At 37.0% G+C, this 17,419-nt stretch overlaps 1 protein-coding gene across 5 annotated transcripts in view; it reads left to right on the forward strand.

Annotated features, from left to right (window-relative positions):
• Nucleotides 1-16,836, forward strand: part of LOC106071879 (uncharacterized) — a 19,919-nt gene extending 3,083 nt beyond the window's left edge. Inside the window, exons 1-11 of one of the 5 annotated variants that reach the window (XM_056041688.1) lie at nt 345-529; nt 3,883-3,989; nt 4,642-4,800; nt 6,675-6,806; nt 7,092-7,148; nt 8,858-9,019; nt 9,805-9,933; nt 10,090-10,146; nt 12,182-12,337; nt 15,005-15,133; nt 16,658-16,836. In XM_056041688.1, coding sequence (XP_055897663.1) covers nt 3,938-3,989; nt 4,642-4,800; nt 6,675-6,806; nt 7,092-7,148; nt 8,858-9,019; nt 9,805-9,933; nt 10,090-10,146; nt 12,182-12,337; nt 15,005-15,133; nt 16,658-16,821 — 1,197 coding nt within the window. In that variant the 5' untranslated portion in view covers nt 345-529; nt 3,883-3,937 and the 3' untranslated portion in view covers nt 16,822-16,836. Of the gene's footprint in view, nt 1-333; nt 530-2,864; nt 2,900-3,882; nt 3,990-4,641; nt 4,801-6,674; nt 6,807-7,091; nt 7,149-8,857; nt 9,020-9,804; nt 9,934-10,089; nt 10,147-12,181; nt 12,338-15,004; nt 15,134-16,657 lie in introns of those variants that run through there. The other 4 variants (XM_056041690.1, XM_056041689.1, XM_013232095.2 and 1 more) reach the window with 4 other exon arrangements.
• Nucleotides 16,837-17,419: the final 583 nt, after the last annotated feature.

Consider the following 17,419-nt stretch of genomic DNA (forward strand, 5'->3'; position numbering starts at 1 on the left):
GAATATGTCTCTGCTTACCCCCCCCCCCCCCAGTCAAAAAAAAAAAAAAAAAAGAAACAACAACACAAAGATGACCCTAACCCTATCCTATGAGGCCTATTATTAGTATATTCTAGAATCTAGATATAAAAATCAAACGTCCCACAATCAATGTATATATATCCCAACATGAACGATTGATTCCTATAATCTCTTCAAGCCCTTCCTTATTCTCTCTGACACTTCCATTGCTTTGAGCTCGTTTGGTTCTTTCCCATCAATGTGTTACGACTGCGGAGAGAAAGCAAATATGTTACCTTTTGTTGACCTAGCACTCAACACAGAGCAATGTTTGAGCAGCTAAGGATGGGCGCCTTAGACTTGGCTTGGGTCCGAACTAGCCAGGCTTGAATGCGTCTTCAGTTATAATTAGCCCTTTTCTGTGTCAAATGTGATGTCAATATTGAGAGGTTGTGCTATTAGAGGCATTCACAGGGGGAGATGATCCAGAACTTCATGTGTATAAAGGGGGAGATCATCCTGGATATAGGTAAATATATGATTACGTAATAATATGATTCTTATTTTCATTGATAACCTATAGTGTATAGATGATATATTCACTTAACATTATTTAAAAAGAATATTATTTTCTAAGTAAAGAAGTGGGATCAAATAAAAAATAATTTAGAGAACCATTCACTATCCGTTTCACAAAAGTAATGCAGTGCTTTTGCAAAGACTTACAGCGGTATGGTGTGTATGAATAAGTATGAATATCGTATATATATGTACAGTCATTGTTTTGTAAAATAAAATAGGTACCGGTACTCAGTAGTTGATTGCCTAACTTTTAAATACTAAAAGTTAATAATATACGTTAAAATGCAAGAAAAGTAATATTTTTTTTCAAAAAGGTGCTGGGCCACGCCGTACCGGTGCGTACCTTCACAAAAAAAGCCCTGTATATATATATATATATATATATATATATATATATATATATATATATATATATATATTACATAATACTGCAAGGAAACAGTAGGCTAATACAGATGACACAAATAAAATGTGTTGAGTTTAATGTTCCAGTCAGTTACTATTTGTCAAATATAGCGTCAAATATATCGACACTAGCACATTTATTTGTGTTAACAAATGTTCAATCTTCATTAGTTAATTGTCTTTTCAAAGTTTCTGTTCATTTTTTGTCCTGACTTCGTCGTCATGTGGCTTGTGTCTAGGGCCTGCCTTTAAGTCTCGTCATGTGGCTTGTGTCTAGGGCCTGCCTTTAAGTCTCTTCATGTGGCTTGTGTCTAGGACCTGCCTTTAAGTCTCTTCATGTGGCTTGTGTCTAGGGCCTGCCTTTAAGTCTCTTCATGTGGCTTGTGTCTAGGACCTGCCTTTAAGTCTCTTCATGTGGCTTGTGTCTAGGGCCTGCCTTTAAGTCTCTTCATGTGGCTTGTGTCTAGGGCCTGCCTTTAAGTCACGTCATGTGGCTTGTGTCTAGGGCCTGTCTTTAAGTCTCGTCATGTGGCTTGTGTCTAGGGCCTGTCTTTAAAGTCTATCACATTGTACTTTGAAACGTTGTTGTTTTAATTTGGTGCAGAGAAATTCTGGTAAACGTTTTTCTCTTTAACCAGGACCACTAAGGGAAGTTTCGTTGTACTCGGTAGGTTGTGGATTGGAATAATTTGGATAGATGGCATAGGACTATCACTAGCGGATCCAGAACGTTGGAGTGGGGAGAGGATTTTTTTTCCAAACCCTAACCCTAAGCATAAACGCGCATATATATGTGATCTCTACAAATAAATTGGACCGCCTCCACACTCGAAAGTTTATGGTGGAGGGGGCGGGATTGATGCCATTGCCACCTCCCCACCCCACCAAATCGGCCAACATACAAGAGGGGGGCGAAATAATCTAAACATAGGTTTAACTATAAATAATTAGTATATATTATTAACATACATAACTAATAAACTCGTATACAAATTGTGCGATTTCTTTACTAAAATTCGTCCGCCCCCCCCCCTTCGGGGAGGTCGGCCGATTGGGGGGGGGGGAGCGATCATCCATACCGCCCCCCCCCCCTTGGATCCGCCAGTGAGGACTATAGGTAAAGATAATCAACTTCTACCAATTTAATAAGCTAGACCACTAAACACTTTTTCACTGTGTTTGAAATAGTTTAAAGTAGTTTTTTGATAAATGATCCTTGTTAGGCTTAAACAAACAAACAAACAAACAAACGACTGATATTAGTATTTATTTCTTATATAATATATAATACAGACGTTACTTCAAAAAAGAAGATGATTACGTCCTACGCATCATGCATTTAGTCATGCATATTAACCAATGACTTAAACTCTGCCAAGTCACTGGTTTTCCTGGCTAGCTCAGGCAACCCATTCCATGCTCTAATAGCACTAGGGAAGAAGGAGTGTTTGTACAAATTTGTCCTAGCATATGGGACGAGGAATGTGCCTTTATCTTTGTGTCTTTCAGAGTATGTTATTAAATTTTGTTTTTGTATTTGAAGATTATGGTTCAGTGTTTTTTGTATGATTGCTACTTTACTTTTGAGCCTTCTGTCCTGAAGGCTTTCTAAATTTAGTGATTTTACTAAAGGTGTTACTCTAGTCAAATGTGAATATTCGTTTGTTATGAATCTCACTGCTCTATTTTGTGTCTGTTCCAGTTTTTTAATGTTTTCTTGAGTTGAGGGGTCCCAAACGGAGGATGCATATTTTATTATTGGCCTAACCAAGGTTAAATATTATTTTAGTTTTATGTTCTTATTTGATTTATAGAAATTTCTTTTAATAAATCCTAATGCTTTGTTTGATTTTTTTGTAGTTTCATTAATATGTGGATTCCATGACAGTTTTTCATTTATTATAACACCTAGGTATTTTGCGTTTTTAGTCTGTGTTACTGGTTTGCCATGAATAAGATAAGTGGAATTAATTTGTTTTAGTTTTTTTTGTTACTCTTAACAACTGACATTTTTCTGGGTGGAAAGACATGCTCCAATTTGATTCCCATTTATGTAATTCATCTAATTCTCTGAACCATTGCAAATTATCTAAATTACAAACAGTAATAAACCTAACTTAATAAGACTGTTTCTGTGGGGTTTCTTAGGGTATTGGTGCCAAATTTTACAAAACCATTCACCTGACCAGTGGTAGAAGAGAATATATTCTTTGAGTAGAAGCAATGTTTTGTTTAAAATATGAACTTAGAATTTCTTACAAGATATATTAATATAGAATGGTTGCAGCCCATACAAATCCAAGCAGAAATTTTACATCCTTACATCTATTGTTAGTTTCGGAGGTGAAGGGTCTGACACATAAACACCATTCTTTCATTTAAATCTAGGCTTTGGCAATTTCTTACACTATTTAGCAGTTTTAAATGTTATAGTCAGAAGCCAGTGTCAATCCCATAGTTAGGGGCCAGTGCCAATGCTATAGTCAGAAGCCAGTGTCAATCCCATAGTTAGGGGCCAGTGTCAATCCCATATTTAGGGGCCAGTGTCAATCCCATAGTTAGGGGCCAGTGCTAGTAATGTAATCTATTCAGTCAATTAACGTAAGAAAATGATTGTTTTGTTTCGAACCAAATGTTGACACTGAACAGTTACGCAATAAGAACAGTTCATAGAAACTTTTTCTTAAGGCTCGGCGAGACCTCACCTTTGTGCAGGTTCTGTTTGAATGACGTGTCCAGATCTCTGTTGACATACGTGATCAGTGCACGATTGACTGTACACATTGGGGCAGTGACTGTATACATTGGGGCAGTGACTGTACTTATGTGCTAGACTGAATTAGATCATCTAGGTATTCACAATTTAAATGTGTTAAATTTTTTTTTTCTATTTAGAATGAGGAATGGATTGGCAGATGTAGAAGTTTTAATCTGTGGATAGAATTCTGTCATGAGAACTTTGTCTGCTTTGAGCATAATTTTAGCTTTCATTTACGTGGAAGGTAGGTTTTGATCCCATTTCTTAGGATGATCACATTTATATTAAATAATTCAGATATGGTATATTTTATTTTTATTTTATATTAAAATAATTAAACAGCCAATAATTCTTTTCTTTTTCTCTCTCTCCCCTTCTATAATCACCAACATTCATTAATTTATTCATAACTTCACTTGGCCTTTTGTAACCATCCATCCAGCCTTCTTTTAAGTCGCCTTTTCAAGTAACGTTTTCGGCGTATACACTTGTAAGAAGATATTAGAGATTTTCATAAAATGATGACCAATGCATAAAATGCTAACTATTTGGTATATCCGGTGTTTAGAATACAGATACATTTTAAAACCATGCTATCATCTTTCTGCAGTTTTCTTTTTCATCACCATAAAAGCCATAGACTCGAGTTACAGTCACTTTAGTAAACAGAGAACAATTTACTAGACCACGAAAAACCTTTAGTAGAAAATCTCCACTTTCTGAATAAGCTAATCATGTGATACCGGTATCAATACACATTTGTCATGGTTAAATCATTCAACGTTTATGTAAATGTAATTCCACTGGAAAGATCATTATATGTTGTAATTGTGCTTGTTTTTTAACGTAGGCCATCAGTTTGATCTATTTAACTATTTCTAACGTCCATCTGACAGAGGCGGCCAAAAATCAATGTTTCCAGTGCTACAACTATGATGATAAAGGAAACTATTTCTCGTTCTGCCCCAAAAATGGCACCGCAAAGTTTGGCATGGCCGCCTTCAGTCCTTGTGACGGGCCGTGTTTCTACAGGAGTGATGCAACCAACAAAGACTGTTAGTAGAAATAGGTTGTTTTTTTTATGTTAATCTATTAATACAGTTTTTTTTTAAGGCTCGAGGTTTTATTTAAGGTCTCTAGGTCTCACAATTGTAGATTACATCCACAGGAGGATCGATGGGGGGGGGGGGGGAGGGCGTAGGGCGAACGACCACCTGGAAATTTTTATTAAGAAAATCACACAATTTGTGTACAACATTATTCCTGTTTCTTAATAATCTACATTAATAATCTATATTTTAGTCAATTTTTATATCGTGTCACAGCCCCCCCCCCCCGGTATGTTGGCGAGTCTGTTGGGTGGATGGAGGATGGGATCTATCGCCCGCCAGACCCTAATCCTTTGAGTGTTTGAAGGTTTCATTGTCGTGCAGAAATGTCAGTTTATGTAGAAAATTCGTCGAATGTCTCTATTAATCTCTATAAATATTTTAACCCATTGTATAATGTGTTGATACCCTTCTCTGGTAGGGTTGGGCGACGATTACTTCTACTCCCCCCCCCTCCCATGGCCGATACTAATTTTTCAGGTGTGGGTGGGCGGTTTAATTTTTGCACAGAAATTACAGGTGTATTTTTGTCGAAATATTACATAACTTGAGAAAAAAACCTATTTAATATAATTTATCTATGCTATAAATTACCTTCTTATACTGAGTCTCCCCCCCCCCCCCCCCCACTAATGTCAAATGCTATCATTAGTAGTAAATATAACTTTGAGACAGGACCTGAGCCTGAGTAATCGTTTTCATTTTACTGCCCCTTAAACTTTTTTCACCGTATACGTGACTTTAGAAACAGGAGAGTCAAATATGGCAATATTTTTTATGTAATTCCTAAGGTTCTAAAAATGTGTATTCTCTGGCATGATTTACTTGCAATTATTTAAAGACATAAGAAACTTTTAAGTATAAGTGGAACAAATGAGATGAGTTTTTAGCCCAATTACTTTTTTCCCAGTCGCCTTTTACCAAACTTTTCTCAATCTTTGATTGATTATTACGTAATCTACTTTGGGATTATAACTCACACTCCCATGTACATTGAAAGTGCTTAAAATACACAACATTAAGAGTATTCCTAGTTCATTTCCTTTCATTTCTTTTATGAGTATTTTAATCAGAGCTCTGCAATACAAATTACGAGTCTATAATTCAGAAACAAAAAGATGTCTCATAAAGACGTATTGGAAAAAAACTTAATAACTTCAGCATTCATATATATATATATATATTTAAATATTAAGAATACAAGCGAACGTGAAAATGGAGGGTCATTAACGAAATTCATTTCGGCCGATAATCTCTAAATTCTGTAAATCCATAGATTTATTTATACATAAGGTTATGGTTTATATTTTAAATTATGGTTTTAAAAAACAACAACATTCTAGATTCGTTAGTGATTACATCTTAGCCCAAACATCCTGTTTGACATGGGGAGATGGAGGTGGAAAGTTTTGAGCTGAGGACCATCGAGACCACAGTTCAGAGTGCATATCACACGGCCAGGCAGCTTGGATTTGGAGCTGGGAAACTTTTCTGCTCTACCTATGCAGCAATCTCAATATTAAATGTCCAGCTAAACACTATTGAAAGTTCTTTTAGTCTAACTGACAGATATGCTGCTGAATGGAAGGAATCGCTTGAGCACCTAACAAATGAACTCGAGTATGAATGCTTTGGTTGATTAAGAATTTGAAATTTGAATTGAGTTTATTTGTGAATGCAGCTCGGATACCTTCTCCCAAACAAACAAACAAGCAAAAAAGATTGGACCAAAGAGCACTAAATAAGAGAAGAGTTATACAAGTAATACCGGTGACATGTATAATAATAATACTAGTTGTTTGCTTTTCCTATGAATCCAGTAATTGTCAGAGGTTGTACTTCAATTCTGGGGACCTTACCTTCACCTTTACCCCCAGACGGATGTTACAACTGGAATGGTGCCATATTCTGTCTGTGTCGGATGCCGATTTGTAATGCGGCCCCACTTCCTGGTCAGTAAATGTATTCAACATTCAAATAGTCTTATAGTAGCACTTTTTTGTATAGGTTTCTTAAAAGCGTTTAGAAGAATAGAGGACTGATAATTTTAGCAATCCTTTTTTTTTTCACTCTAGATTATAATAACTAATGTTTAAAATGTAGATGAAAATTATTTAAATATGTGAGAACATTCTCACCTTAAAAAATAGTGATCCAATCTTACAAACTAAAATTATTTGAAATACAAAAGGTAACTGGGGGCTACAGTAGTAATGTTATATTTCAATTATTTCCAGACAAATCAAATGGTCTTTCACTAGATTACATGGTCAACCAAATAACGGACACACAAGGTAGGAAACAAGAAATGAACGCTAGTGGCTATTCTAGAGACCAATTGTTAGAGTAGGTCTGACTGCGGGCCTGCGACCTAGCGGTAATTGGAGACTACTAGCTACAGGTCTGACTGCGGGCCTGCGACCTAGCAAATAGCAGTCATTGGAGACTAATAGCTACAGGTCTACTTGGTCCTGCTATGGCAGGGCATGTGTGTGTGTGTGTGTAAGTGTATGCTAACGACTGAGCCCGTGTGGATGTGCCTTTCAGACTGTAAGTTTGTGTGTGTACTTGTCAAGAATTCAAGCAAAATAAAAAAATAAAAAAAAAAATACTTACAAAAACAAAAACAAAGTTTGTATTAAGAGTATCACTTAGTTTGGATCAGTCATGTCATTACATTTGTAATAGATCTACACTACCAATAATAAATCTGTGCGATTAGTATTATTTTTACCAATTGTTTTTGTTTAGAACTGTTTCATGTTTTTAGCTATCTCAATACGCTATGATCCTATCACTATCTCAATACACTATGATCCTATCACTATCTCAATACACTATGATCCTATCACTATCTCACTACGCTATGATCCTATCACTTGTCTGAACCAGTCAGAAAGGGGGAGAAAGAACGGAGTATCTGAGCGATAGTTGTTTTTTTTAAATGTATTTATTTTTTAAAAAAGTGAACGAGCTGAATTCGAGGGCTAAAACCTCACCTGAAATTCAAATGTGCAAATCCTGCATAGCCGTCAAATGTGACATACATATTGACCAGGCAAGTGCTAGTAATCTTTCATATGTTCTAGTGATCCCATTATAAACTTCAGCTGAAATAAACTGGAAAAAAATATCAACTCTTTCTTTCCTGATTGACGATACCATCGTTGATTTGACCCCATTAAATTAACCTAATTTTTCGGTTTGAAAACTTTAATTTGTGTTCTATAAAAAGGGCATACATTTATTTATAACAATTATAACATTTTCTGATTTAAAGAAAACCGTTTCTGAAGTTTAACCCTAATAGGCTCGTGAAATACAAATGGGAAAAATTAATAATTCCTTTATGAACATGGAAAATGACTACGGAGAGATAGAGTTAAGATTTACATCAGTGGCTTTAATAAGTAATGGCATAAAGCTATATTTTTGTAGTCTGTTGGGGCACTACGCATGATCTGTTTCTCTCCATTCCTGTCATTTACTAAGATGTTTATGAACAAGTTCGTCCGTTCCTTGATTTTGTCTTTTTTTTATAAAGGTTATATCAACTCACTCTGTCTGTCTGTCTGTCAGGGCAGAAGACTAAAAGAGTAGCACAAACACATAAAATATACAACCATAATTTACTAAGACAAAAAAATAAAGTATTCAGAAAGACACAACGTTAAAAGTACATTTCTTATTCCATATGCAAGGACAAATGTGTACAAGTGCTACTTCTCCCCTAACGCAATTAGAGAATGAATCGTCCAAGAAAATCAACGACTTAACAGTTTAAGTCACCGATTAACATGCATGACTGGATTGACATGGGCACGCGAAGGACGTAATTATCTTCTCTTATGAAGTAATGTCTGTAATAAGATAAGAGATTTACCAAACTATCACCTCACTATCTCGAATACTAAGCTACCACCATAAAAAAGGTTTGACCTGTTTGTATCAGAGAATTGCATTTTCTGTCTGCCACCTTGTCACACTGTTACTGTATCTCCAGATACTGACGGTATACTTAGGTGCTATCAATGCCTCACGTATGACACCGAAGGCAAATTCTACCCACAATGCCCCAAGGACGCTCAGGTGAATGTCCAGACGACGTTCTTGGACAACTGTACTGGGATGTGTTTCACGCGGTCTTTCAGTGACAACTCAACAAGTAGGAGCATTACTGTCCTGTGACTGTTACTGGAGAATAAGATAATTTCCATGAGTATAATTTGAATATACTTTTTAAATTATAAAGATGATTAAGTTTTCGATAATTGGGGAAAATGTACTTTAGATATACACTATTTTGCTATTTTATCAGATGATGTTCTACAACTGTACATAATTTACATAAAGATACTTTAGATAAAGATCATATAGTCAAAGAGCTATTTTATTAGGTCTAAAGATAGATAAATGTAATTAACCACCAGCTTGCAAATTATGAAAAACTGGTGCAAGCGTTGAAAAAAAAAATCAAATCATACTCTAGAGCAGCGGTTCTCAACCTTTTACGCTCGGCGACCCCTTTTTACAATCCCCCACTCTGCCGCGACCCCCCCCCCCCCCGCACACACATATACAGCAATAGAAGAATAGACAGTAAGTAACAATCCATATTTTCGATGGTCTTTGGGGACCCCTGGCAAATCGTCAATCGACCCCCAAGGGGTCGCGACCCACAGGTTGAGAACCCCTGCTCTAGAGTGAGAAAATAACTAGGGATTGTTGGCTGTAGTATCGAGTTTAAGTTACATGACAGCTCAAGTTTTAGATGATTCTACTCAATGATTTGTATTTATTATATTCGACTATTTAAGTTTTAATGAAAATTATAAAGTATTCGATTGAAAAAACAATACTTCTTCATTTTAAATACATTTAATTATCTTGGCCACGCTGAATTGTGGAATATAGAAGTGTCTCAAGAAAAGTTTGGATTTATTATTGCAGAGGTAGCCAGGGGATGCACGTCTAGCCAATATGGATTACCTTATCCATTACCTAATGATGGATGCTATGACTGGGAAGGGGACACTTATTGTGTATGTAACAGATCCAGATGTAATGGATTACCTCTGGGTAAGTAGATATTTAATGTAATGTAAACTGGTTTATAGCAATTTTTTCTGAAAAAAAAAGTTTACAAGTCAAATGATGTTTTATCCACAAATACATGCACAGCATATTTTTAAATGTAAATAGTTGATAGTTGATACTACTTGTTCATCATTTAAGGAAAGTCCAGTGGTGTGGAGATGGACGCTCATGTAGACTTAATGATCTCAGATGTTGGTAAGTCGTTTTATTTTAAAATATTTATAAGATTACTATATAGGTGATACTAGGTCAATACTACAGTATTGTAATGTATTATTGTAGACCCTAGGCATTTTTATTTTGACTAATTTACTATCCAGAGTTGGTTTGTTGATCTCAGAATAAAGCTCAACTCATCTTAGCATATCTTATACATTAAAGATGTTCATTCAAAAGAGAAGGTAATTTCGTCCTACGAGTATCCATGTGATAATCTAGTCTAGACCTAAACTCAGCTAAGTCATTTATTTTCCTAGTTGATTTAGGCACCAAATTTCACTAATAGAAAAAATGTCCTACAATATTGAATAAGAAATGTGCCTTTCTCTTTGTGTTTTGAGTATTTTGTTGGTTGTATTATTGCATTTGTATGCTAAAGAAAAGTTCAGTTGGGGGGGGGGGGAGTTCTCTGTCCTAATGTATTTCCTCTTGCCTGTCGGTTTGGTTATGTCCACCTTACGGAGGACGAACAAATCCTTAAAGTCCTCCAATGTGTGTAGCTTGCGGCGGACGCAAGGAAAACGGATCGCTATATGGATGTAATCCAGGGCGCGGTGGATGAGTGGTTAAGCGCTCGGCTTCCGAATCTGAGGTCCTGGGTTCGAATCCCGGTGAAGGCTAGGATTTTGAATTTCGGGATTTTTAGGGCGCCCCTGAGTTCACTCAACTCTAATGGGTACCTGACTTTAGTTGGGGAAAGTAAAGGCGGTTGGCCGTTGTGCAGGCCACATGACACCTTTCTCGTTACCGTTGGCCATAGAGATGACCTTAACATCTTCTGCCCCATAGATCGCAAGGTCTGAAAGGTAAACTTTACCTTTTTACTTTTTATATGGATATAATTAAACAGGTTCTTAAATGTGTTGACTATTTGGGAAGAGAAAGTTCTAGATTGAGCTATGAACGGCGAGGTAGCGATGACCGCAGCCTTGAAAAACGAACCAACGCCCCCCCCCTTCCCCAAAAAATTGTTCATCTAACACACTAGCAGTTGACAAATTTGATTTGAATTCGAATAGGTTTCAATAAATAGCAACATAAAGTGTTCTGTGCGATGATCCATAGTCGTTCTACGATTAAGGCGGTCAACATAAAATTAATATAAACTGAATAGCTCTTTTAGTAGTAAACTAGTCGACTGATGATATTTGTGGGATATAGATGTTCTTTAGAGTAAGTCAAATAGATGACCATTGATTTCAGTCCTAATACGACACAAGAAAGAACTATTTCTTCTATTGAAGTCGAGCTAAAAGGCCTTTGTTTTTACCTTTTTTTTTGTTCATAATACAAATGATTGGGGGAAAGACAAGCATCAGCACGATGAAACAGCTGGCTCTCAATCTGACCTCTTGGCTCATTACTGAGAAATACATTTTAACTTTTTCGAATTGCAGTCACATTTCACTAGCATGGGACGTTTTGTAACAAGAATCCGTTCTCTTTATTCAAACAGTAGAGAGCTAATCTAAACTTTAAATTTACAAATAATGGATATAACCTCAATCAAAATTTGACAATACAAAATTCATAATTGTATATATATGTGAGGGGTTTACCGTTAAAGGTTTCGTGTTACCTATAGGCGTTCACCCAAAATAACTTGAGTAGGAATTCGAACTCCAGCCGCTTGGATATTAGTAACAAAGAACACAGCGAGCATTGTCCCATCTATTTAATCGATACGCAGCAATGAAAACACAATAGATGAATATAATATTAAAGGCTTACAATATGTTTAGTTATATTATTATAGGATTCCTCTTAAACATTCATACGCTATTGCAAGTAGCGTTCATAGCCAACCTCTTAAAATGATATCGGCTAAATTCTTCATAATGATTGCAGACAGCTTTAAAGTACTGTAGATCAGTCTGTGCAGACATCTTTAAAGTACTGTAGTGTAGTCTGTGCAGACATCTTTAAAGTACTGTACTGTAGTCTGTGCAGACATCTTTAAAGTACTGTAGTTTTGCACCCTCTGTCTCTACTCACTTTTCGTTGCCCACAGAGGAAGACGGCACAAAACATTGCTACCAATGTATCAACTACGATGACAAGGGAAACTACTACAAGCAGTGCCCGAAAGACTCCAGAGTGAAGAACGCTTACCATGCACCATGTAATGGCTCCTGCTTCATCAGGTCATACGATTACGACGTCAAAAGTAAGACAGATATTTTTTGAATAGTGGATCCTACATTAATCATGTTTTATTGTTGACAATGGTTGATACCCAGATGGTTATATTGTAGATCCAAACAGCTAGTAAAAATAAACGGATTAATTAATGCTATTAAATTATTAACGTAGACTTTGAAACAAACATGAACAAGTTTCCTTAAAACAAAACTGAATAGAACATACCTGGTATTCATGAGTCGTGAGGTCATATTCAACGTTGAAGTGGATTTATGTAGAAATACAAGTGAAGTAATATTGAAACAAGAATTACTTTTCTTTTTACAAAGCTTATAGCAAACTAATTTTGTCTGTCTGCCTGTCTGGTAAAAGGTTTGAGCATGTTTTTTTTTCTTTCATTACCCATTATCGGATCAAGTTAAAACTTTGCACAATTATCCATTAATTAAACCTGACATGACATGAATCAATCAAAAAGTTAACTAATTGGTTAATTAATTGCTGGTGATTTATTATTTTGTTTGATATCGAAATAAGGGGAATAAATGAGAGATGTGGATGTATGAATGGATTTAATCCCTTTATTATGTTTCAACACCTTCTTTCTCCCAATTACCTTTCTCGGATAAAGTTAAAATTTTGCATAATTATTCATAGCCTATAACAATACATGAACCACTCCAAAAATTAACCAATTAGTTAATCATTTAGTACTAATTAATTAATTTTTGTTTATATAACAGAAAGGGAGCTAAACCCTGTAATTTTCAGATAAATTGCAGTAATAAGCGGTTATTTCCTCTTAAGTAAGCTTTGTTTTAAGTAGAATTCCTTTTTCTATTGCTTGATCTGTCTCACATTTCTTGCTTGTACTCCAACCTTGCACTTCCACACCAGTAGGCCTATATATTGACTCACAGTACGACACACCAGTAGGCCTATATATTGACTTACAGTACGACACACCCTTAGGCCTATATATTGACTCAAAGTACGACACACCAGTAGGCCTATATCTTGACTTACAGTACGACACACCAGTAGGCCTATATATTGACTTACAGTACGACACACCAGTAGGCCTATATCTTGACTTACAGTGCGACACACCAGTAGGCCTATATATTGACTTACAGTACGACACACCAGTAGGCCTATATCTTGAATTACAGTACGACACACCAGTAGGCCTATATCTTGACTTACAGTACGACACACCCTTAGGCCTATATATTGACTCAAAGTACGACACACCAGTAGGCCTATATCTTGACTTACAGTACGACACACCAGTCGGCCTATATCTTGACTTACAGTACGACACACCAGTAGGCCTATATCTTGACTTACAGTGCGACACACCAGTAGGCCTATATATTGACTTACAGTACGACACACCAGTAGGCCTATATCTTGACTTACAGTACGACACACCCTTAGGCCTATATATTGACTCAAAGTACGACACACCAGTAGGCCTATATCTTGACTTACAGTACGACACACCAGTAGGCCTATATCTTGACTTACAGTGCGACACACCAGTAGGCCTATATATTGACTTACAGTACGACACACCAGTAGGCCTATATCTTGACTTACAGTACGACACACCCTTAGGCCTATATATTGACTCAAAGTACGACACACCAGTAGGCCTATATCTTGACTTACAGTACGACACACTAGTAGGCCTATATCTTGACTTACAGTACGACACACCAGTAGGCCTATATCTTGACTCACAATACGACACACCAGTAGGCCTATATATTTACTTACAGTACGACACACCAGTAGGCCTATATCTTGACTTACAGTACGACACACTAGTAGGCCTATATCTTGACTTCCAGTACGACACACCAGTAGGCCTATATCTTGACTCACAATACGACACACCAGTAGGCCTATATATTGACTTACAGTACGACACACCAGTAGGCCTATATCTTGACTTACAGTACGACACACTAGTAGGCCTATATCTTGACTTACAGTACGACACACCAGCTCGTGATTCCATTAGAATCCAACCAAATATTCACTCATGGTAAATAAGAAACTCGCACACATAATATTTATCCGTGTATACAACTGTATAGTCAGTGCTGGATGTACCTATAGGCAACATACAAAGCTATAGCTTAGCGCCCACTACCAAGTAAAGAAAAGCAAACGAATAAATTGCCTTATGCTGATATAAGGGGGTCCTATAAATAGCTTGGGGTATTATCAATTCTAAATCCGGCCCAGTATAGCATATAGTCACCGTATAGTTGTGTTTTTTTTAAAACTATCAACATTGTAGGTCTTTGAACACATAGAGGTGGCTCATGTGTAAAGCGCTTGGCTTCTAAACTTATGGGTCCTGGTTTCGAATCCTGATGAAGACTGAAATTTTGAATTTCGGGATCTTTAGGGCACCTGAGTCCACCGAACTCTAATGGGTACCTTTACATTAGTTGAGGAAAAGTAAAGCCAATTTTTCGTTGCGCTGGCCACGTGACACCTGCGTTAACCTTAGGCCACAGAAACAGATGACATTTTCTATCATCTGCCTCATAGACCTCAACGTCTGAAAGGGAAAACTTGACTTTTACACATTTAGTACCGTACACTTTTAACAATTAAAAACTCAATTTTTACTGGTACTTAATATTGACTAACAGTGATATTTTCGTATTGACAGAGGTAGCCAGAGGCTGCAGTGACAGTCAGTGGGGGCTACCCAATCCACTGCCACCGGATGGATGCTACAAATACTACTCGGAAACTTGGTGCGTATGCACTAAGTCCAGGTGTAATGGTGTAGCGTTAGGTAAGTAAGTGTAATGGTGTAGCGTTAGGTAAGTAAGTGTAATGGTGTAGCGTTAGGTAAGTAAGTGTAATGGTGTAGCGTTAGGTAAGTAAGTGTAATGGTGTAGCGTTAGGTAAGTAAATGTAATAGTGCAGCGTTAGGTAAGTATGTGTAATGGTGTAGCGTTAGGTAAGTAAGTGTAAGCGGACTCCCACTGAGATAGTGTAGACTATAGTAGTGTCACATAATTGAGACTATAGAATTAAAACATATCTCTTTGAGCACTAACTGGACAATATTGGGATCTTGAATTATTCTCAGGTGTTTTTCCGTTCATCCATTTCGGACACTTTGTTGCATTATGTAACAAACTACTCACAAATAACATGCATGAATTGTTTTGGCAAAGTCTGCCGCTCTAGAATTGGCTTGATTAGCCACACCAGATTCTGCCCCGTCTCAAGACTAAACCAAAACTAGTGACTCATCTGGGCGCATCCATTGCCTCTTGAGACAAAAAGGAGCCATAAAAATGTCACAAATATGAGTTCCTTGCCCTTAAGAAAGGGGCCACATTTTAAGTTATTCATCTTTGCGAGTACGTGGCTGTGGTGTCAATTTGTACCTATTGATTTGATTTTAGATGTCATAGTTGTTGTTTGTTTTTATATAAAGAATTTCAGTTTGAAAATCTTTTTTCTTATCTGGACATAGACCTAGACATTGTTTAAGTTTCCGCCAACAACTTTCAGCAAGATTGTACGCTACAATATAACGTGCATGTGTAACTGCTTTCTGAGAAGTAACAACTTTTGGGAAAAGATTTTGATGGCCTAATAATAGTTTCGTTGGCTTTGTTTCTTTCGTTATCGGTCTTGGATAAATAAAAAGCTTTATGTTTAGAAGTGATGTGTGGGAATCATGGCCAACCTTAGGTATAGGCAGCCGGCTAGGGCCTACGATTTTGGGAGGGGGGCCTTGAAAAGGACTCCAAATAATTTTGTTGACAAGAACTAGCGAAAAGTGTTGAAGCACACCACTAGGTTTAAAGTCTATAACAAATCACATCGTCTTTGTTGTTTTGTTTTCATTTGTTACCACCAATTTTCATATAGCTTTGTAAACAATTTATGGATTTGGCTCCGTGTATGAAAATCTCCGATAATTTCCAAGTGCGGTGTTTTATCAAGGGATGGGGTGGGTATTTTAATGAAGACAGGGGGGGGGGCAGTATTATCAAGAGACGCGGAGCAGTTACAAATGCTGTATACTCCCTATACGGAGATATGGAGACCCTTAATAAAATAGTTAACTTCCTAGATTGTGTTGAAACAAACCATGTCCCAGCAAGTAGCTGTAGAACTTATATGATTAATAGGCTAATAATTGACTTGTAGGCCTACTCACATCTTGAACATCCAAAAGTTATTATCCAGGATTTTTAATGCGGGTATTCAAGCCTTAAAGCTTTCACTCATTTCACTTAAGAATTGATTTGTAGATGCACTAATTATTATAAGTAAGTTTGTGGTTTCTTTCTGACAGGCACACCTCAGAAAATAGAATTAGATGCCCATCTAAAAAGTAGTGGTGGACAACTCAATGGTGCTAAATCTGTGGAGGCATACAGCATTGTTATAATATTTTGTATTAGCTGTTATGTTTATTTCATAAATGTATATTTAAATTTAAATACAGAATTAATTTAATACAAAAGTGTTTTTGTCAATTTATGGTATAAAAAAAGATGACATTAGAATTAAAAATATGTATGACATTTAGGAGGCGTGGTGACTGAGTTGACGAACGCTTGGCTTCCGAACCTGGGAGTTTTGGATTCCATTTTAGCAAGGAAGTTGCTTCAGCGTAAACATGGTCCTACCAGTTTTTTCTCTTCGGTTGCACAGGGGAATTGAACTACCGCACGAAGTCGTCTTGCCTTGGACTTCCATCGTGGAGCCGTCTGTGTAGACTTTAATGGTATTATTAGGGTTTTGAGCTTTGGGAAGCTCTAGTTCTCGATCGCTCCTCGTGGCGTGAAGCTGTGAGTCTCGGAGTCTCGAGATTTGAAGTAAAAAGAGTGAAAGAGCGCCGGTTCAACAGAAAGCTGAGAGAAGAAGCAGGCCTATCTGAAATTGACCAAACCTACCCATGCGGCCGGCTTTTTAAAGCAAGGATTGGACTTTACAGTCATCTTTGATTCCATAGGATATGAGAAATGCGGTACGTGACGTTTTGGCGCCGCCGTTTTGGCGACGCCGTTTTGGCGACGGGACGTTTTGGCGCGAGCCGTTTTGGCGACGGGAC

This window comes from Biomphalaria glabrata, chromosome 9 (genome assembly GCF_947242115.1).
Source record: "Biomphalaria glabrata chromosome 9, xgBioGlab47.1, whole genome shotgun sequence".
NCBI lineage: Eukaryota > Metazoa > Mollusca > Gastropoda > Planorbidae > Biomphalaria > Biomphalaria glabrata.